This window comes from Pleuronectes platessa, chromosome 7, assembly GCF_947347685.1.
Source record: "Pleuronectes platessa chromosome 7, fPlePla1.1, whole genome shotgun sequence".
Classification (NCBI taxonomy): domain Eukaryota; kingdom Metazoa; phylum Chordata; class Actinopteri; order Pleuronectiformes; family Pleuronectidae; genus Pleuronectes; species Pleuronectes platessa.
Window position 1 is genome coordinate 24,646,217 of NC_070632.1, and position 23,759 is coordinate 24,669,975.

General features: G+C 41.5%; 1 protein-coding gene across 1 annotated transcript in view; it reads right to left on the reverse strand.

Annotated features, from left to right (window-relative positions):
• Positions 1-2,063: 2,063 nt before the first annotated feature.
• grm8b (glutamate receptor, metabotropic 8b) overlaps positions 2,064-23,759 on the reverse strand; it is a 132,417-nt gene continuing 110,721 nt past the window's right edge. The window contains exons 8-11 of the mRNA XM_053427908.1: positions 22,575-22,714; positions 20,074-21,009; positions 4,874-5,120; positions 2,064-2,671 (exon numbers count right to left, since the gene is read on the reverse strand). Coding sequence (XP_053283883.1) covers positions 2,622-2,671; positions 4,874-5,120; positions 20,074-21,009; positions 22,575-22,714 — 1,373 coding nt within the window. The 3' untranslated portion in view covers positions 2,064-2,621. The remainder of the gene's footprint in view (positions 2,672-4,873; positions 5,121-20,073; positions 21,010-22,574; positions 22,715-23,759) is intronic.

The window sequence follows — 23,759 nt, forward strand, 5'->3', positions numbered from 1 at the left end:
GAGAAAAATGAGGAAGAGAGGCGAGGTGTTGATGTAAATAATGATAGCAGCACCAGTTAGTAATAATAACATTCCTGAGAGAGAGAGAGAGAGAGAGAGAGAGAGAGAGAGATAAAACACAAACTAAACCATATATGACACATTAAGCTGCAACATGTAGTAACTCTGTAAACAATCCTGCAAAACAAGAGTAAAAACAGCAGACACAGTTTGAGGTTAAAAGTTTATTAACATTTTGGCACTGTCTCAAATATGTGATGATTGTTTCTTACTTTTCATAAATGTTCCACACCTAAGGAGACCGTGTGCTCAGAAATACAGTTGTCAGAACAATAAGAAACAGGTAGACACCTGGAGTTCCTTCCAGACAGTGTTCAGACATACCGGAGCAGGAAATTCAAATTTGCAGCCGCGCCTGAGGACAGTGAATTTGGGATTAGACGGAACCTAAAATCAAACCTGTGTAGAAATTCAGATGAGCAGTTTCATCTTCAGTATTCATTGCAGTGCAGAGACAAAGCTTCTTTTCTTTCAGCTGACTGCAAACGGCAGAAATGAGAGCAGCGCCTGGGGAAATAAAAGCAGGAAGCCCGCAGGCTTCATCACAGACTGTACCTGTCCTGCTCTACTTCTCTTCCAGGAGACGCAGAAATATTCATTACATGCATGAGGAGTTCACTCTGGCAGCTGGTATTGATCCGGCCTCTCCTGTTCCACTGCACGTATCACATCAGCTGGGTTTTTAAGAGTCTGTAATGAGGCGCACACTGTGCTGAGTTTCCTGCCAGAACCAGGTTTGCATGATGTGAAAGGTCAAATCCAGCACAGATGGAGTTTCTGTTCATTTCCTGCTCTGCAGCTTTTACCATACTGGGACGTATAGTGTTGGGTAAAGTTTCCTTTCATCTTTTGAATATATACTGTAGGTCATGTCTCATCAGCTATTTTCAAAGCCTCTTACTGTAAAAACAACTTGGATATACCGTAAATCCTCTAATAGTGGCCTGTATTTCATTAGCGGCCGGGTCTCTAACATTGGCCGGGCTCGCTATCGGCGGAGGTAAATAAAAGCCGGTCTCTAATAGTGGCCGGGGCTATTAGCTAGCGCTATAGCCGCATAGCGCTATAGCCGCCGCTTAGCGCTAGCTATAGCTAAGCGCTACGCGGCGGCTATAGCTAAGTGCTAAGCGGCTATAGCTAAGCGGCTATAGCTAAGCGCTAAGCGGCTATAGCGCTAGCGTAGAAGCTTGTTGAATCCTCTGCCTTGCAAACAAACATGTCATTCAATCCGTTCAGAATGTACTATAGTAGACTACGACATTATCAGCTCTGCAGGATGCGTTACAACAAAATGTGTCCTAATGGAAACAAATGCAGCAGAGGTGTGTGTATATGGTACCTGTAGCCTACTTTTTCAATAAATGAACCTAGTATTTTATAGGTTCAAATAGACACAAAATCTCGTTTTTATTAATTCTACTGGTAGTCTATTTTGCTCAAATAGAAATAGAGGCCTGCCTCTAATTCTGGCCTCCTTCCAATAAAGGCCTGGGTTGCGATGCACTTGAGTCAAATAAAGGCCCGGGCCTATATTAGAGGATATACGGTAGTCTAGAATCTTTGTGAAATTTAACTATTAAGCCTAAAACTATCCACCACCCAGCAACAATGGTGGCGTGTGTGTTAGACTGCCACAGTTTTTGGATATGATAAGAGTGTCGACCACACAAGAGTCAAGAGACTCACACATAAAGAACAGTAGCATTTCTGGAGCAGAAGTACCGTAGCTGTTTTCAGACATGAAATCTGGAGAATGTCGGCACAAATGAGACTTTCACAAATGAACATCGCAGCAGAAGATTCTCCGCTCAGACAAATTCAAAACACAGAAATCTCCATATGATTCGGGTGAGGGGTAACGCAGGGCGCAATGTTTGAATTCTGTTGTGGTGATCACATGTCTTCATTTAACGCCCATTGACACCGGCCAGATATTTTCCAGAGTTTTATTAGGGGATGGAAACGGGAAACGCACTCGCACTTTTGCATTCTCACATACAGTTAAGTTTTTATGTTTCAGCTCAGATGTAAACTGACCAAACAGACCCAAAGACGACGCAGACTACAGAAACATTCTTTTATTATAAATAAATCATTTGTATAAAAAGTAGCATGCTTCAGTTCAACCAGGGCATTTAGACATTTCACAACCAAAAGCTACGGTTCAGTTACCCGAGAACACCGACGGACTCATCTCAAAATGCAGGTCGACGGACGCACGACATGAGACAAGAATCAGAAGTTTTCACAACCACAAATTTGTTTACATACAATTAGAATAACAACAAGTATGGTTGGTCTCCATAATTTCTTTTTTTTGTATTTCTTTTTGAGGACTTCTTTTTTCAGGTTACCATCCTCTAGCTTCCACGCGTCCTTACATGCCTTACAAGCCCACGGTCTGTAAACACAAAGACACCACACAACTGTTGGTTCAATTTGTCAGCTGCTCTGTTCCTTCACATTATGCAGAGCATCTCTTTCCTGGCTCTGGTGACATCTCCTCTGTCTGACAGAAAACTCCCTGTGAAGGAGGTCCTTTTGTCCGAGGCGTCGTTCCCTCACATGGCGTGGTTGGTGTAGCTGACGTAGGTGGTTTTTGTTGGAGGCACTGAGGAGGGGAAAAGAAAGCAGCAGGTTGGTAAAGGGAAACACTGCCCTGCAGGTTAAACAGATCTTCAAATGTCAGTGAATGAAAAATTGAGGTCTGACTGTTCACTGGTAGCGAATAACAAGGAGCTGATTGACCAGGCAACTACAGTTTGTCAGGATTCCTGTCACACTCCAACTGACCACCAGATCTCCTTACGTACTTTCTTCTTGATTCTACATGCACCTGATCACCAGTATCCAGGGGTCGGAGCTCCTAAAAGGAGGCGTGGTACCCAAAGATGGCAATCCCTTAAACTGCCCAGTGACCCCAAGCCTCACCTGCCAACAGCCACAATGGCAACCCCATCAGACATTGATTGACAATAACACCCTGTTGTACTCTGAGCTGGATCCTGAATTAACACCCTGCCTGCTCCTTATTCTGCCACCTTCACTGACATCCAGCCAGATGATTGTCTGTAGCTCAGGAAGTAAAGTGGGCTGAAGTCCTATTCGTGTCCTATGACCTGCACACTTTTAATTCCGTCATTTGAGCCATTCTTATGCTATGTTCACAAACACAAAGCACATTTTTGCATTGTGTTTAGTGAACGGGCACAAATATTTATAATTCTCCTTTGAAAAAGAGGAGAGGAGGACTATATCCATAGGATAGACCCTGTCACACATATGCTAATGAAGCAGTGGAGCTAAAAATAAATCCTCTGGGGTGTATGACTACTCTCACATCTCAAATACAAATGTAATGTATTCAGCAGTTATTATGTATCAAATAATCCTCTAATGCGTTTTCACCTCGTGTACTTTCTCAAAAGTGAATTTCTCCCTCAAAGCGTACACTGTGCGAGATAAAAGAGGACGTTCAGCCCTGTGTAGGGCTTAGAAAGTAACGCTGCTGTGAGAGCTGCTGCTTGTTAGATAAACACATCACCTCAGTCAGCACATCTCTGACGAGTAAACAATACAACGTCTCCCACTTTTCTGCTGACGGACAGAGAAGCAGCTTTGAAGTGTTATTCTGAGCCGTAAACAGTTTGCCTTCATCACATCAGGTCTCAGGTGACGTCTAAATGTCGAGGTTCCTGTTAAATCCTCATTATTGCCGAGAAGCTCCACTCTTCAGCTCCATTAGATATCCAAAGACTTTTCAGAGAAACCGACGCTTGGCTTTGTACTGTAGCTATTTCACTGTAAATGCTTCTAATGTAATTATGAAGGAAGCAGTGCCACAGTTGTTTCAACCTACAGTTCTCTAGGGTCAAATAGAAAGAGTTGTACAGCCAAAGGTATGTGGATGCCTAATTAGTCAGTTGCCTCAGAGAGCCACAGTCATGACGTCAGGTTCAGACTGGCCTTTGTTGCCCTGAGCTTGTGTAAAGCAATGTGATCTCTCATTCAGCACTTCTTTCATCAGGTTACACGTTTGATGACCATGTTCTAAGACAAAACTTAGACACGGCGAAAAAAACTACTAACAAAAACTGCATTTTACAAACTCGGTTTCACACAAATCCATAAACATCACCAATGCTCTCTTCTTAAGATGTTACCTCTGCTGTGTACAGACCATGGATGACATGTCACCACTTCCTCCGATTGCGGATGATGGAGCAATTACACACGCTTCACCACTCAAGTCAGTCTCAGCTGTCAATCGTAACATCTCTGGAATAAGTGTTATCTGAACTTACATCAGCGTATTAAGAACTACCTTCAATGACAGAAACCATCTTTGTGTTTTTTGACTTTTTAGTTTGGTCAACATCCTATTTGCCAACATAGATGAGGCAGGGTTTATGATCTATACTGTAGCTAGCAAACAGGGGGTGATCAAAGAGCTTTGGCTTAACTTTGGGGTCTGTCGTATCCATCTTTATGTCAATGGTACAGACATGTTTGATGAAAGCACAACCCCATGACTAACTCATGGATGCTCCTCTTTTGTTGAGCCATGATGGGTTCACGGTGTTAGTTAAAGGGAAAACACTAAAATTGAATAAACACTGATTTTAGATATGATATGATATCAACGACTATCCTTGTGGCTATTGATATGAGGAACGATACATGTCAATGGGATTTTAATGTGGCATCCATTAAACCATAACGCCAGCATTCAACCAATCACATTATGTGATTACAGTCCTTAAAACACTGAGGTTACACCTGTGACATCAAAATAAACCCCTCCTCCACTCACCGCTGGCCTCCACCCCCTCACACAGCTCCGTCTTGACCTCGCCGTTAGGCCGCTCAGCTGCCAGATGTGACAGCTTGCTGGTCATGGTGGCGGCGGTGACGATGGACTTAAAGCTGCGCTTGCGTTTCGGGACGTTCTGCTCAGGGTGTAGGATGATGATGTAGACCTTCGGCATGTAGAGCATGCCCAGAGAGACGGAGGCGCTGAGGCTGAGGGAGATGGTCAGCGTGGCCGTCTGGATGTACATCTGAGGAGTCAACAAGACAGGGAGACGTTAGGGGATCATGTCATCACACCAGACAATGTGTGGAGGTTCTCAGTGATCCTCCATGGACCGTCACTGAAAACAACCATTCAACTCCAGTTTTGTCGGTTTTCATGTTTTCACTTCAACTTTATGAATAAACACACTTGATAGATGAAAGTATGAAATCAACAAAAAAACACTGTCATTAACCAAGATACTGATCTGTGCCAAAAATAACTGACGAATAATATTTACTGATTCTGTGAAGTAAATAATGCTTTGTGCTCTCAAACTTCTTGGCCACACTGAAGTTTCATGTTATTGCAAAAAGCAACAATTTGCGGCAGTAAGCAGCGAAGAAATGTTTTTGGTCAATGATAACAAGAAAGAAGAAGAATGTAAACTCACATGTACGGACATTTTTAAAAAGCTCAAAATATTTGTGTTCATTGATGAAGAAAATATATATATATGTAAGACTTTAATAAAACATAGTGAAACATAGTGATTAATGGATGTCAAACTTTGTTTTCAAATTAAATCAAACTTTCATTTATTTTGATTGTTCCCTAATGTCTTCCCTTATTTGGGACCTTTGTTTACTTAAACTAATAACTCAAAATCTAAGTGTATATGTGTGTGTGTGTGTGTGTGTGTGTTTGTGTGTGTATGTGTGTGTGTGTGTGTGTGTGTGTTTGTTTGTTTGTGTGTGTGTATGTGTGTGTGTGTGTTTGTGAGTGTGTGTGTTCTATCTAAATACTCAATACTCAAATTAATTACTTAACCCCAGCAAGGGTCACTGGGGGTAAAAACTAGATGTGCAAATTAATCATTATTTCATGGCCTCATGTTAATAATTTGTGTGGACAAAGAAACCAAAAGTTCATTATTCACCTTGGAAAACAAATAAAATAATAATCTCAACACAAGTTTTGCAGCACAGGAGCTGACCTCCTTTATGGTAATATCATTCATAAACTATATTCATCCTTATCAAGCTGTCTTCAAATTAAAAGTAAATAGTTTGTATCTATATAGAGCTTTTCTAGTCTTGATGACCACTCAAAGCGCTTTACAGGACAGTTTTGCCATTCACACACACATTCAAACAGAGCATCTATTGGCGGCACTTTATTTCTATGAGGGGCAATTCGGGGTTCAGCATCTTGCCTAAGGACACTTCGGTAGCAGATGGGGAAGACTGAGGATCAAACTGTTGACCTTCTGGTTGGAGGAGGAATGCTCTACAACACACAAGGTTTGTTTTGTTACTGTAATCCTTTATATTGCGCTCAATTACAGAGCTTTTGTTTTGAAGTGGCATGATCTTAAAGGAATACTTATTTTCAATAATGAAAATGATCTCATTATCTACTCTTTGATTTTCAGGGGTAAACCGTGTTGCAACCAAATCCAATACAATTAGTGGTGAGTAGATAATGTGTGAATTTTTTTTTTGGGTGAACTATCACTTTAAACAGTTTCACAAAGAAAGCTGCAACCAACATTATGAAAGGCCAAGCAAACAGCTCTTTCCAAACAGACCCTGCAAAAGTAACAATAGAGATAATGATATTCTCATTCCTACCCAAAGTGCTCAAAGACAAACTATATTTAATAAGCAGTTTAAAGATTCAGTTTAAAGGTATCTAGTGGTTAAGTTGCATGTTAAAGCTGAATACCTCTTAGATCATCCTTCCAAACAAGAAATAATCTGTGGTTGCCTTCATTTGTCATAAAAACTCAAAAGCTCTTTAGTTTGTCCAGCCTGGGCTACTCTAAAAAACATGGCAGCCTCCGTAGAGAGGACCCACTCCAGATGTAAATAGAAAGTATTTAAATAAAAATGTCGATTTCAAGGAAGAAAAAAAAAAAAAAAAAAAAAATCGTACAATTTAGATGAAACACTTTTTTGTTTCTTTTTTACTTTCACAAATAAACCCAATACATTCTCTGTTGTTTGCTCAAACAATTGTTAAGCACATTTCAGTCATCGACCTAACTGAGTCATCGGCAGTATTTTATCAATGTAACCGATTCTCAGAACAGGCAGTTAAACCTGATGGTCGGATGTCTGACTCGGCTCAGTTCACTGCAATCAATCAGTGACTCATGTTTATGGTGACAGATTGTGTTTTCTCAGATACAGAAGCTGCTTTCACTGACAGTCTTGTTCTTCGATTGACAGGTGAACTTAGGCCTCGGATCTCCTCTTCTGTGGCAAAGTGTCCCACATGTTTGGATCATTTTTAAAGGTTACATTGTTTCCCCCTTTGCTGTTTTTGCTGTTGGTGAAACTCAACACTTTGTGCAGATTTTTCAGATTACAGGTCTGAGGGAGAAAGAAAGATAACAGACATTAATAAAGACGGATGTTGATGTCCACTTCCTCCTGTTTCACAAAAATGAAGCTAAAATATCTGATAAGATATGGGTGCTGCCATTTTGCCCTCTCTGTGAGTCTCAGCATTAGTTATTTTTATATCATAGAGTGAATTAGGTGATAATAGTGAAGAAACTACGAGGCACAGTGCTTCCTCCTCCCGCCTTGTTAACGGTGAGCTGTGAATCACATGTTTCCAGCAGTGGACTAACTGTTCAGCAACATCACGGGAACAGCTGGATGATCATTAGCTCCTGATAAGGAGACCTGCTCTGCTCATTTCCAGTTCTACATTTTTATTCTGGGACTCCACTCAAGTTGCTTTGCATAATTCACAATGTAAATAGCCCCCTAACAGCCCCATTTCTTCTGATTGGCCAACTTCCGAGGGGCTGTGGTGATATCACACAATTGTGAGAGTGTTGAGATTTAACTGTTTAGGGTTGGTGCGTATTTTGTAACTCCTGCCTTCTTATACAAAGGTTGTGAAAATAAAAACATTAATGCTTGTACATATATTACCCCCAGAAAAATATGTATTGGTGAAACATCGCTCATGATGCTACCTATAGTGTTTCAAACCTTCCTGGACTTTAAGGGCCAGTACATATGCAGAGTCTACTGTTGTGTCTACATCATGACATATAATTAAAAAGGTTAACACCCTCTAACGTCCTCCAACCTGAAGGTCGGCAGTTCGAACCCCAGTCTTCCTCATCTGCATGCCGAAGTGTCGATGGGCAAGATGCTGAACTCAGAATTGCCCCTCATAGAACAACAAAAGTGCTGTGAATATATGCACTGTATGAATGTGTGTGTGAATGGGTGAATGTAATGCTGTACTGTAAAGAGCTTTGAGTGGTTATCAAGACTAGAAAAGCGCTATATAAATACAAAACCATCCATTTAAACAACGGAAGCCTGCCACCATGAGTGGGAATCTGGAAATGCTTCTTCATTATCAAATCTATAATGCAACTAAACCCCGAAAACACAACATCAGGACAATCCCCCATCCTCTCCTGCCTCTTGGCTTTCTCTCTCATACCTGCACCGTTTGAACTGCTGGAAGAAACAGTTACCTATGTCAGCGGTTCAAACGGCAAAGAGCGAGAAAGAGATTCAAGCTCGTTCAACCACACAAACACACAAACACACCGACACACACATGTATGCACCATGCAGCGCTCAGCCGGGGAGCACAAACTATGCTTCCTCTCCCCGCCCCGCAGCATCTGTCACAACACACCTGTGCTCATGCTCCCAACACACAGGACCGCCTACCACCACCACAGCCGCCATGTCCTGCGTCGCCATGGCAACCCTTTCATGTAAGTCGAAGCCTGGGTTAATGGCCCTCTGACTGTGAGTCAAAATGACAGCGGGGTATCCTCCACAAGGCAGCGCCACCAGGGCCCAGAGGAAGGAAGGAGATCTTCTGACAGATGGTGAGTCCCCACACCCAGCAGCCCAAAACAACGACGGCGGAGATTCCAGCAACGCATCAAGGAATCATTATGAAAATGTATGACAGACAGTGAAGCATAAAGTCATTTGTGGGCCTGAGAGAAAAAACACGCCTGGAAGTGATTTATGTGGCCTCTCCGACACAAGCTGTTCTCACAAAGTCTGATAAAATAAGCGGTGTGAAAGTCAGACGACGAATCTAACGATGCAGTTCAAGGAGAAATGTTAGGTAGTGCTGGAATGTGTTAATCCTATTTATCCTTGTCACTCCTGTATATCTGGAGACCAAGATGATCAGCTTTTCCTTCACTAGGTTTTACGATTGTTTCACTTGTTGGAGTAGAAAACATCACGGGGCATTACTTTCAGCCACAATAAAGACCTTTCTGATTGGAACTCACCTGCACTATGTTAGAGGAAATTTCTAAACCTGATCTGACCCATTAACTGGTGCAGTGCCAATTCTAAACCTGCCTGTTTGTAATGGTAATGGTGTTAATGCTCCGGAGCTAGTACAGAATTATTCCATGTCATTAGTGAGTCCTCCTCAAACAGTTCTACATTATACTGTCACTATTTATTGTTTGTGTGCAGAGCTTTTTACGAACATTCTATCAGGCAGAGTGAAGTTTGAAAACGTTGCTTTATTACTGATCATTTGCAATTCATCCGAGGAAGTAGAAAAAGATGTTCAACTCAGTAGACAGCCTGTCCGCCAGCACACTGTTTAGTGAGCTTTCTGGCCCTATCACTACCAGACAAAGACACATGACCACGTGTCACAAGTTTCAATAATGCTAGCAAAATATTGAGAAAGTCAAGCATCTGGAATGATAATAATGAACAAATATAGATCTACTGACTTTCCCATCAACCCCAGCCGTTAAAAGTGTTAAAGTGCATAAAATAATTGCCAAGCAGATGCAAAGTTTCCCATGTGGTCTCATTGGTTGACACGTAATTGCAGTGTTAGCACTTGTTTCTGTGTGTGACGCATGTTTTTGGGCACCAACCTGTATGGATTAATTATATTAAGTATGGAGTCCGGATTTAGACCAATCAGTGTAGACATTTGTTGACATATCCTGACATGTTGGAGGACGTCATGGCAACACCAATACTGACTCATTAATAACCACTTCCAAATCAGAAAGATTGTTTGGAACAAGGCGAGCACACATGGAGAGCAGAGAGGTGGATTATGGGTTATTTTTGGATTAGTTCTGGGATTTATTTCTATAATGATGCAGACAAAAAGTGCAGCTATTAAAAAAAACCTAAGAATCATCCAACTTTAAATCTCCTTAACTTGGAAGTTTAAGGTGAAGAGGGTGGTTGAGGAGGTTAATGGCGGCTGAATCCTGTGACTGCACGGCTCTGTGTGTCTGTGACCTGGATGCCACCCCCGGCTTGATCTAAGCAGAACTGGTTTAGAGCTCAGGACTGTGAAAGTCTGATCTGAGAGCAGCTGAGGTCCGGGTGAAAGTGGAGCAGAAGATATTTAATCCGAATGTCGTCAGCAGGCTGCAGGACAGAGGAGACCCAGGTGGATGCAGCTGATAGGATCATAAAACACACGGATATTCAGCATAATTATCTCATTTTCCGTCAGTTTGGAAGTTATTCATCAAACCACTGCTATCACAGAGACTGACTGCAGCATGCTGATTTAAACTGATAATGGAACTGACACTTTGGGAGAATCACAAATGTTGGGCACTGAAGCCCACAGGTTCTCCATCTGCTGCTATCGTCTGCAGCTGCGATCAGACCCCCCATGTCTACATAGTTTATCCACTTTCTTAAACTAGGCCCTGTCCCTACAACAGAAGGACACACTTAACCTGGAGCAGACACAACTTCCCTCCCTTTTATATTGATGTTGGCGATATAAGGCAAAGAATCTGGATGTTCCTGCGCTTCACGTCACTCGTCTGTTATCTGTTGGAGTGACGCCTAAAGTGAAGTGAAGTGCCGGCGTTAGACGGGAGTACCTCAGAGAAAAAAGACATCAGAGGAAATGTTCCCTGTTCAGCTCTGGAATCACTCAAATTTACAAAGTCAATTAGTGCAGATGTACTTTTCTTACACGATGATGTGATTCTTGACTGGCTTCCAACTCACAGGCCATGTTAATGTTAACGAATGGCTCTACTTAAAATGAAATCCACTGTGTTTTCATAAAGGGAAGAAACACTCCCTGAAGAAACTCAGGCAACATTAGGCAACAGCTCCCACGAATCCTGGAACACAGCTCTCACTGATGATCTTTTTCAGAATCAACTGTTTCCCGTGTTAAGTTACAGACCAAGAGAGTTTTGGGATTTTAGTGACTCTTTGTAGTGATTGTATCTTTTAGGTTTCGCACAGCAATTTTGGTATAATTTAAGTCTGGGTTCATTGATATCGGCCTGATGGCATACTGTATATCTATCCCTTACGCCGGGTTCACACTGGACGCTGAAGCGATGCTGAAGCGCCGCGCAGAGCAAATAATATCACATACTTTTGCTGTTAGCAGCCTACAGTAAAAACGGCATTTAATCATTTTTTTCTAGAGTTGGAGAGTGAGTTTTTAGGTTAGCACATTGTTCCTTACAAAGTGGTAATGGCACTGGGGAGTGAGAGAAGAGGGGCCTCCATGGGCCCTGTAGCCTACTGTTAACGATGTAAATGTGATTACACAGGATTGATACTGAGGCCGTATGTTTAACAAATATACCAACACCTATGTGTCATTTGTATGGTATAATTTTGTAAAAATGGAATACGCACTGCACTTTTAGGAGACCCGTTGACCCAGCAGTATAAAAGCTGGGTAGATTTGTTGCTCCAACATTAACTCAGCGACCCAACATTTGTCTTTTTTGGTGTTGTCTTTATACAACATGTTCCGAGGATCATACAACTCACTGTAATTCTCCACTTCAATTATTAATTTAATGTCATCCATCTTCAAGAACTTCTCCGCTGTTTGCTCCGGTCAATGTCGGGTGTCGAGGATAAATGACGTATTCTCCACTCAAGCCTATGTGGAGAATACCCCTCTCTCTTTTTATCTATATGACTGCTTATGTGGCTGTAGTGGATGGGCAGGAGGGACATTTAATAATCTGATTGGTAAAATTGGTAAATTAAACCTCCAGGACAACGGAAGGGGAATACAAAGTATGGGATGCATATTTGAGAACTTATATCATATCAAATATGTCATCAATATCGTTTAAATACATTTTTCAGTGTGTTTCCTGTCGCGATACGCTTGCGGCGAGTGGAAAAAATAGAAACGCCGAAACCATCACTGCACGGCGTGCATACAGTTTGAATATATTCGCATTACAGACAAAAGCCAAATATGAGTGGTTGTCAGTGGGTTCTTTGATCAGTAGAAAATAAGCCATAGAGTCTCCGGCCAATTGAAGCCTGTATACTGTTTGTACTGAACATACAGAGGGTAGGTGGTAGCAGTCATGCAGCTCGGGTGTGCTGCTTTCCTGGGGAGTTGCAAGCATCAGCGTGAGTTGACCCATCAACCTGTGATGACGTGTGTCAGGACGCCAGCTGTGTGTGTGCCCTTAAGGATGAGTGCAGCTAATAACGACACAGACTTCAGCTGCTTGTTTGTGTGATGGTCAGGTAGATCTAGAACTCTGCATGAGCCTTATCTCTCCCTACACTGAAACTGCACCTATCCGCCTTTCTTAACCCAAGCTCCATCTGACCTGCTCTCAAAGACAAGACCCTATATAAATACTAAATAAACCCACAATCACTTTTAAAAATCTTCTCAACTTGAGATTGATTAACATTCATGAGGACAGGACAGAAGCATACACCACTCTGTATATACATCTGTACCACGGACAACTTTTTTGCCTGCCTACAATCATTGTGTGCAGGTAGACTTATTGGGCTGCTTTTAGCTGGAGGAACTTTTTGCTCCCGTGGAACACCTGAATATTTCTAACCAACCTGGTCCCTGTTCTGGGCCGACTTTCAAAGAGCCATATCATCTCATGAACCTCTCTCTTCCTCATTTTCTCTTCTTAACCGTCATTTGCTCTCCTGTCAACCTGTACGTGCACATTCATGAACTCATGGATGTGTTTCACCTGGATATAATATTTAACTTTTTGTGTTATATTATGTACTATACTATTTTATGTACTTTAGGTGTGTTTACAGTATCAGGTTTTGTACATTTGTTTGCTTTGTGGATTTGATGTGTTTACATTTTCTTCTGAATCAGGATTTACTCAAGGCCACAGAGTAAACATTGAGAGGTGCCACGAGGTCACTGAGCATCAGGTTACAATCCCTTTAGAATATCAGCAAATGTAATAATGTGATGGTGATGAGATCTTATTGGCTGAGGTTGTCCGATGTACATTTCCTGTCAGATTACCGATAAGAGAAGTTTCCCTTTTTGACATATTAGGATTCATCCCATTCCTGCTCATGTCTCCCGCTTTCTCTCCCGCAGTGATATCTTCTCGTCATTTGGCTCAAAGCGACCTTTCCCCTAATGTAAAATGAAAATATAACGCTGCTTAAATGGCAGCTCTGGCAGCCAGTAACACTGTGGCTGGTATTGACTTTCTCTCAACAGGTCTGAGGCTCCAGGAGCAGATACGCAGCAGAGCATAGCTAATCACTGCTTACACAGTTTTCTATTTAAGAAGCAGAATAAATTGCCAGGAGTAAAAAGGCAATAATATGTTTTAGGTGATTCACCCCCCCCAAAAAATGTATGGGTGTCAAGGTGGAGTTTTTTAGAGAAGAGATCTGTGAAATTATAGTTTATAGCACTTTCATATCTAGTTAAAAAGAGTATTAGGATTATTACTAATTTCTATATTTTTTTGCACACTTTGGAAGATCATTATTTTTATTTTCTTCTCACTCCATCTCTGAACAGACACATACATAGAGAAAGAGAGAGAGGGAGAGAGGGAGAGAGAGAAAATTCCTTCATCAATACATTTTCATTACTAGAGAACGTATTATTCTGTAATTATACTATGCTAATTACTTAAGTACTAATTATATTTCAATGTTTGAAAATTCTTAATTGCTTCATTTAAAAGAACTCTTAAGTCATAACCCTCAAGAGTTTCATAAAATCTAATCTTCTACATTACACCAATTATATCTCAGTATCACATGAAAATAATCCAGTGTGACTTTATGTCACTGACAAACATTGTCACATAGTATTGTCTTATCTAGGGAGACCTCGATGAGTGTGCAGAGTATCCCATATTTAGACATTTAAACGTAAAAGGAGATGCTATAGTGCTGATGAAAAGTTAATTCAGTAAGAAACATTGCACACAAATATGAAATTCCTATTGTTTGATTCTGTGATAATCACTACTTACAAAAATAAAGAGCAGAGAAAGCAATTGTGAGTCACCTTCCGTTTGTTCCCTCCAAAAGGGGCAAAGGTGATCCGGAGGGTCTGAAGATGCTAAGTTTAGAGATGAGATGCTGAGTCAGCACTATGATCCACGTCAACATTCACCATGAGAATCATCTTAAAGGAACAATCCAACATGTAGGTGCACACACACACATATATGAGTGGAGGCAGTGGGAAGCTGCCATAGCCTCGCCTCATCTTACAAATACAAAGATGCTTTGTTGACATCTCTGTGGTCTTTACATTTCTCTTGTTTGTTTTGTAAAATATGGATTTATTGCATCTGGAGCTGTAAAATACATGCATCAGAGAGGAGAGTGTGAGTTTTATACTAGATAAACCCTGAAGGTGTGAAGTGGCTGTAGGCTCCGTTAACAACAGTAATAATATCACTCCTGGCGTATTAATATGATAAAGTAGCTCATCAGTTGAGGTCAGAGGAGCTGGATTCCCACAGGGAGCTGCCGTGGGTGGAGGCTCCATGTTAATCTTCTCTGGGATATCAAAGCCCGGTTCATTAAGTATGGAGGCAGCGTGACTCTCTCCCAGTGGCCCCGACTTCTCTCTGTTTACCTGCCTGTGAATGTAAACGCCTCCTCAGGCAGCCGGTGCTGCGTTCAAAGCCCAGCCTCTCGGATAGGCTTCTAATTCATTTATCAGCTTCCCTCTCTCCTTCTCTCTATCTCAGTTCACCCCAGCTATAGCCGGCACACAGCTGACTGCTGCTGCTACTGTAAATAATGTAAACCAGTGAGAGTATTGCTCCAAATCCACAGCATGACCGAAAAGATCAGCTGGTTAGTTCAGGGCCATTCAACCCTGGGCTCTTTTCACTGCAGATTTCTTTTTTATTATGTAGGTGCAGGCAGGTTTTATACAGGTATGTCATTGGCCAGGAAACTGCAGAGGCAAAGTTTGAGGATAAGAAAACAGGAAATGAAACAATCAAACTAATGTGATGTCAACGAATGATTTGTTAAAACCTTTAACTGTTTTCACACTGACTTTTTCGACACCCTGCTTGATCAATGACTTGGGGAGTCTGACAAAGCGACAGACGAGTGCATGATGAGTTAATTAAAGTGAAGAGGATGACAGAAACACTCAGCAGCCATCTTCATCGACTGTCGTCACACAGCTACACCTCTTGATAACCTCAAGTATAGTTGAGGTTCTGCAGAGTTCAATACATGGCATGTTTCAAAGCAGTTTTTAACAAGGCGTCTCCATAGAGGCCCTCAGTGAGTCACTCTCATTTGTGGCTGTGACAGCTGCTATAGCAGATACAGTGGCAGAGAAGGCAGCAGTACTGGTTGGGGACACATACAGGAGATATTACCTGCCTATTATCAGCAGCACCACATCTTCCACCACAGAAACAATGGAAATTGTAGCAAGTCTTTTGTACTTTTTTGTTGTCTTTGTGTAAAGTGTGATCGATTTGATTTTGTTTCCGGAGTTTCAATAGAGGACACAGGTACTGCAGCTTGGTAGGTGACTGATAATTAATTAAAATCAAACTTAATGACACAGTCTTTTAAGAAACCAAACAAAGCCTTTGGTGGCGGTAATAAGCGCAGAAACAAAAGGTAAATACTTAAATGAAAGGAAACTGAAACACCAGGATAACAAGTGCCAACAAATGTGAAACAAGACAAACTGACATAGAAAAACGGAAACACAGAGGCTATATTCAAAAGGGAGGCAGGGTAGACTTAATGTCGGTGAAACACATTAGGAACAGATGCAAACGATCACGAGGGCAGAAACTGGGAAAGAACTGGAAATAAACAATGAAACGCTAAACGTTGTTTAGTTTCCTTAACTTCTGTGTTTTTTGACATTAGTCTTTTTGAGTTGTTATGGTACAGGTGCTTTCCTCTGTTGGGTTCTCCAAGCACATGTAATGTAAGACCTCAAATAGACAAGCATCACATTCTAAGCAGCAACTAAATTGACCGTCTTTTACAAACTACAGCTTACTTCACAGTGAATCTCCTAGATTCATTGTCAAAATCCATTGACAGTTTTCTGACTGGTTTCTCTACTAGTGTTCATACTGTAATTTTAAGATATAAGTGGTCCTGAATGAAGAAACTCAATGATTTCTGTAACTCTGATTTCACTGAATAAATCATCTCTGACATAACTGAAAAGTAGACTCAAATTTAAATTACAAATGTTTATCTGATGTACATGTGTTATTGATGTACCTAGTCTGATGTTACCAAACAGATCGCATTATTTGCATCTGCAGGAAACAGGAACAGAAGACACGTAGATGTTTATTGAGTAATGAGGTGTTTGTTGAATTTCTATCTTCAATAAAAAAATGTAGCTGCCCTGAGGCTTTAAAACTAACAGTCTGTTTGCTGCATTTCCTCTGAACTGGGAAATGTTATTCTCAGTGAAATGTATTCTTTTTGGTTTGGCTGAAGTTCTTTAGTCAAATCTTGAGATGTGTTGCAGAATAAGTGGCTTCGTTCTGCAGACTTGGTAAACTGGATTTTCTGGCCTTTTGTAGTCTGTGTAGTAAGTATGAGTAGAAAGATTGTGTGGGAGACATAACCTCAGCTTCAGTTACATGCTCACTAAGCCTTTCAACTGCACCTAACATCATTTATCAGTAAATTGACCTGGCACACAGGTATCACAGGTCTGTGTTAAAAGATTGTTTCTGACACGAGATGTGGATGTTGTCCTTGAACTAAATGTGAATTTTCCCATGAGAGATGCAAACAGACACGAAGATGCAACTCGCTCCAAAGATATTCAAATTTTTGTACAAATGAATGTGAATCCTGTGGCATTAAGAATCTACTTTACAGTGATGACAGGAAAAAGGAGCCAGACTGCAGAGGAAGCTCCAAGAGTTTCTGAGGATTGTTGCTACTTGCTTCCAGCTAACATACAGTATACAGTACTGCGCACATATTTTAGTACCAAAGGAAAGGCATGTGATCAGTCCCAAATTCATTAGGCAACATGAAATCAGGTCAAAACACACATCCAGAGCTGTAAAGACTCATGTTTAGAGACTGCAGATGATCAGGTCCCCACTTGTTTCTTCATGTGATCCATGGAAAACACTGACTCCAAAGCATCCACAAAGGAACTGCAGCAAATTGAACATGTGTATTGAGGCAACACATCAGATATTGATGTATTTGCTCTTTGTTGAATCAGGATTTTTTGGAAGCATTCCTACAATACTTGTGGTTTTGAACAGTACTGTCAGTGATACTTGGCAATCTGGCATGAATAAAGAAGGACAATACAGATGTCGAGTCTGCACCAATGATGCAAATTTTGTTGATGTGGTTTTCTGGGTGAATACACATCACATGTTTACTCAAAGTAAGAAAATTTAGATAGTTTAGTTAACTTCTTTTTCCAAGGTCAACAAGAAACTGTAAAGTTAACTTCAAAAAAGAGTTCCTGCATAAATAGTTTGATTATGTTTCCCTCTCGACAGAGCAGACTTCATACACAATTTGATCAAGGAACAGTTGGGACATTTCACCAAGACAGAAGACTTGGTGGCACCATGGTTACATCCTGGCAATCAGTTCAGTAAAGGCTTCACAAAATCTTGAAAATCAGATGATGTCAGAGTGTTCCTAATGAAATCTTCCTCTATCAAAGTAAAAAACTCAGATACAACACCCTGAGCGTCTGAACAGTAGCAGCATAAATAGACCGATAAACTAAATCTGGAGGAAATCTCAGGGAATCGCTCCACCTGTCTGCCAGACCTCCCCACAGACATGATAATGAGCAAAGTCCTCCATCTGGCAGCTCGCTTACAGCCAGCCCAACCCCAAAAACTGTTGTCTGAATGTGCTAAATTTAATTCTGCTCTAATTAGTTTTGTGTCGAGAGACTGCAGAGCAAGCTGAGTCGAGCCTGTGGTGATCAAAAACCATCAGTCATCAATCATTCACTCAGAACAGTGTGGTTTTTAAAAGTCTTGCCTCAAAAAAAAAAAAAACTCATGATCATGACATTTATGTTTAACATGCATAGAGGCAGAAAATGAGATTATTGTTTGAAGTGTACGCAGCCTTCAGTTTGGTGGTGTTACCTGAATGTTAGCAGTTAGCCTCTGTGATTGCTTGAAGAACTCCAGAATTCTCATCCTCACGCTACACAATCTTTCACCAGGTGAAACCCTGGTTGGTCCCTAAACTACATATAATCATAAAAACACATGCGAGTGTGTATTGCTCTTTTCTGTCCGAACCCGACCTGAGAGAAATCTAACCACACTCAACAAGCTTTATGATTTTCTGCCTGAACCCAACTTGAGTCTAAGTTTGTGTCATCCCGTCTCTACCAAGCATGTTTATTGTTTTCCTGATTTCAGACATGTGCAGTGTAAAATATCAGTGGCACCTAACCAGGACATGTATACGGTGGCCCTGAAAGCTCAACGAACGGCAACTTAAGAAAACACATGCAAGTTGACAAAACACCAGCAAAGTAAAAAAACATCTTCATCAATTTCACAACACAACACAACACATTACAGCAATGCGCTGCAAAAAGAGAAAAGCGCTGCAAATACCGGAACGTGCTGCAAAAAGCCAAACGCGCAGCACGAAGAGGCCACAAAACAAAGGAAGTGTTTCCAGGGGACAGCTAAAAGTGATGGACACTGCTGCCACAAAAACGTCCAATACACCATAGAAATTCGGTTCCACACAGGGTTCGGCCACCCGCGGCTCTTCGGCCCCTCTGCAGTGGCTGTACAGTACAATGTTGTGCATATGTTTCGCGAACGCTGAACTTAACGAATCAGTTTTCATATTATTAACGTGAACGTAACGATGAACGTGAGTGAACGTCACGTACATATGGTGTATTGGATGTTTTTGTGGCAGTAGTGTCCATCACTTTTAGCTGTCCCCTGGAAACACTTCCGTTGTGTTGTGGCCTCTTCTTGCTGCGCGTTTGGCTTTTTGCAGCACGTTCCGGTATTTGCAACGCGTTCCGGTGTTTGCTGGGCGTTTCTCTATTTGCAGCTCGTTCCGGTATTTGCAGCGCTTTTCTCTTTTTGCAGCGCGTTGCTGTAATGTGTTGTGTTGTGTTGTGAAATTGATGAAGATGTTTTTTTACTTTGCTGGTGTTTTGTCAACTTGCATGTGTTTTCTTAAGTTGCCGTTCGTTGAGCTTTCAGGGCCACCGTACATGTACCTTCACCGACTTCACCCTGTCCTGTGCTCTGATTGGCTGGAGTTGGGTCGAGTTGTCGCCAACTCTGACTAGATTTCCAAAAGGTTATAAATCCTTGATGCTAGCCTAGTATAATTTTCTGGAGTTAGCAACTTATTTTCCTGACCAAAGGTACCTTTCTTCGGATAGAGATCTGCCCTGCTACACAGAACACGATGCCCCCGCTTTATAACTTTGTCTCTGAATGAGAAGCAGTTCATGTTTACTCCTGTCAGAAACCAAGGACCCATTTAAAAACAACTATAAATTTAGTTAAATCTGCATTTGTAAACAATGGAAGTGCCTTGTGACAAATGTGATCAAGTGATGTTTGTAAGACATAAACATACATTATTGGTATGAATAAATGATGCCGCTTGCAGTGTGCGTGTTTCCATATATAAACTCTGCTGGAGGGCTCAACATCACATAAAACATTACATTATTTATCAGGGAGGCGCACTCACCCGCTCTTCTGACTGTGCTGTGCCAAAGAAGATGGGGATGAATGCAAGCCAGATGATGCAGGTTGTGTACATAGTAAATCCAATGGGTTTGGCCTCGTTGAAGGTCTCTGGCACGCCACGTGTCTTGATGGCGTATACGGTGCACGTGACCATCAAGAGGATGCTGTATCCCAGAGAGCAGATGAGCGACAGGTCAGATATGTCACACTTGAGCACGCCACGTGCGTTCTCAGGATCCTGAGTCCGCTGCTCTCCATAATCCACAAAAGTGTGCGGTGGGTCGATAGTGAACCACAATAGGACGCCCAGGAGCTGGACTGAGATGAGTGAGAAGGTGATGACAAGCTGGGAGGCAGGTGAGATGAAGCGTGGTGCTGTCACTGCCGTCTTGCCCTGCTCAAAGATGCGATGGATGCGGTTGGTCTTGGTGAGCAGCGCAGCATTGCTGAAGCACATGCCGAGGCCAAGGAAGATGCGCCGGAACGAGCAGACAGCGACATCTGGCGCAGCGATCATGGGGAAGGTGATGATGTAGCACAGGAAGATACCTGTCAGAAGTACATAGCTCATCTCCCGCCCTGAGGCACGCACGATGGGGGTGTCGTTGTAGCGGACAAAGGTGACAATGGCGAAGGTAGTGGCAATGATCCCCAGCACGGAGATGAAGACTGGAACAAGCGCCCAGGGCGAGTGCCACTCCAGTTTGATGATGGGAATGGACTGGCAGCCGGTGCGATTCTGGTCTGGTCTCTTTTCGTAGGGGCAGAGCTCGCAGGTGAACTCGCTGGCCTGGAAGTGGTATCCCTCACAGCGCTCACAGTGCCAGCAGCATGGGACGCCCTTCACCACCTTCTTCCTCTCGCCAGTCCGGCATGGCTGACTGCACACGGAGACAGGAAGAGAGGATTCGCCGCTGGTCCACTGCAGGGCCTCCATCTGGGGAAAGAGAGGGAGAATCTGACTAGTTAACATTCATCTTCAAATGAGAAACACAACAAGCAGTTCAACAATATCTCAATGATTAAATAAAACATACTTATTTTACCATTGGTTTAAATCAGAACTCAGTTAATTGTGCTTCAAGCTACTTAACTTAACCCAATGTTTAAACTGTCTTCAAACTCCCTTTAAAACATGGAGGATTGAAACAGTTTTCGTTTGTCTGGTCAGCAGTATACAGGAAAGGTAAGGACAACAATAAACCAATGCAAAACAACAAAAAGCCAGATAAAGACAGTTATGCCACAGGATGTTTTTTTAGTCTCGAGAAGAGCAACAGTTATATTGTAGATTTGAATGAATGAAGTTCATTGTAACTCTGGGCTTCTCCTCCACATTCAGCATTTTGACATATATACAATAGAACCAAATCTGTGCTCTAAAGGGCAGTTTGTGTGTTTTTTAACTTGGGTCCTATGTTTATAAACGTAGGTGTGTAAATGAATGGCATTCATGAAACATTTGGAACTGGTCCAGTAGATTGTCTCAGCGAGACATGAGGAAGACATGGGTAATGGTGTATCAGAAGAACAATGTGAGCCTCTTATCTGTGAGAAAATTACTTTCAGTGGCCTGTCACAGTTGCCCCATTAGATAACATTGTGCCACTGCTGCCGTGTCTCAGCTGACAGCAAAGGTGGACCGATTTTTATAAAGAGGGCCCAGGTTGAAAACAAGAACTCTCATCGAAGTTCTGTATGAAAAACATTAAATGGTTGAAATTGTTTTTATTCTTAATGGAGAGTTATGAAACATGCTTTTGTCCCCGAGCACAAACTAGTTTCTTTCCAAGCTTGATAAGTAGTGGTTTGAAAGAGTTTTGTCAAATGCTGCATACAAGGTCAGTAGAGAGAATGTGAACGTTTTCAGAAACATCATGAAACTTCACAGTGAAAATGTTGGACTTTACTTTGAAAAATTGTGAACAGTGAAAATGTTGGATTTTACTTTGAAAAATCTCCAAATATATTCAGTAAAAATCGTTGATATTCCCGTATGTAGGTAGCCAGGGAGGTCCTGAACACATGCATATCAGTTTCTCTCTGAACTTATTGAGCAAAATGTATTTACAGTACTCTGAAGTATCCTGAAATTATCTATTCGACTTTGAAAAATTGTAAACAGTGAAAATGTTGGGCTTTACTTTGAAAAATCTCCAAATATATTCAGTAAAAATCGTGGATATCTATTCTCCATTCAAACTCCCAAGTGTCTTTGAAAACCATGGGATGCGGCTAAAACATCCAGATTAAACAAGTGGACCTCGAGATAAGAGTTTTTTTGTCACACCGCTTTTTCAAAGTTCAAGAGTAAACTTTTAAACTTGCCAATTTTTCACATCCCACTCTTTTGGGTTTATTCATTAAGAGGATGATGGGTTAATGAACCAAGAAACTATCAATATGCCATCTTTATTATCAGGCCTAACAGCTTCCGAACAAAAACAGAATACGATCATTTCCAGTTATAAGATGTTACAATTTGAGTTCAGTGGTCCTCACATATAGATGCAGCTGATTAGTCCAGTGTCCGATGACCTTGTACTCTGCTGTCGAGCCGTCGTTGATCTGATACTGGAAGATGTCATAGCGTCCAGGGGCATCGCCCTTCTTGTTAAAGATGACAGGAGTCCCTGCACTTCCTGTGAAATCACAAAGCAGAGAACAGACCCTGAGATCACATATTTTTGGGACGTGGGAGAGGGGTGTGAAATCAGGACCAAGCTCGGGCTTTACAGCAGTTTGATGGGGTAAGACTGCTTGTCTCCTTCTCCTCCACTGGTCAGAACTGCCCTTTTCTAGATGTTTCATTGTACATATGATACACTGCATTTCGCTTGTGTCTCTGAATTGTATATTTTGATGTTTTCACAGTGGCTCCTTCTTTTACAGCAAGACTTAATGATTCATTCAAGACTAACTGCGGCCATGTATAAACACTTTTCAGCCCCAATGTAATCTAAAGGATTTAAGTGTTTGAGTCTCAAAATTAAATTGTGTTATCAAATCTCACTGCGAAAATGTTTGGTTCTGAAAGTTTGCATCAAATTTATTCTGTGATTTCACAGTTCCTGATTGAAATCAAATTCAAATGACTTGAGTGGATGCGTCTGTGATTAGCCTATATTTTAAATGCAGATAGGTTCAATATAGAGGGCAACACACACCAGCATCATCAGTCAATCAGGATACCCCGCTGCTCTATTGACAAGGATTAATTATTAAACATAATCATCTGCACTTCCTGGATGAACTTTTCCCTGTTACATCACTACTGAAGACTTAACAATTATTTCTACCACACTACCATTTGTGTACTGAACACTGTTTTTGAACAGTGAAATACAGTGCATCCAACACCCTTAAGAGTAAGAATTTATCTGTATGTGATGTCTCATGCAAGGTATGTAATGCCTGCATCTTTGTAAGGGATAATATCTCATATCAAATACAAAACCTCCGAAGGAACTGTCTGTTATTAATGGCCACATACTTGGTCTGTATTCTGCCTGAGCTCTTACTGGCTAATTTAATAAGAGTTGCAAAAGTTTCCAAAGCAAGCCGTATCATCACAGATCTCAATGAAAAAAAGAGGTTATTACCTTTGCAGAAATGGTATAAGAGCTAATAGCCCTCAGGTAAAAAAAAAGGAACTGTGAGACCTGTTTAATGGCAACATTAACATAC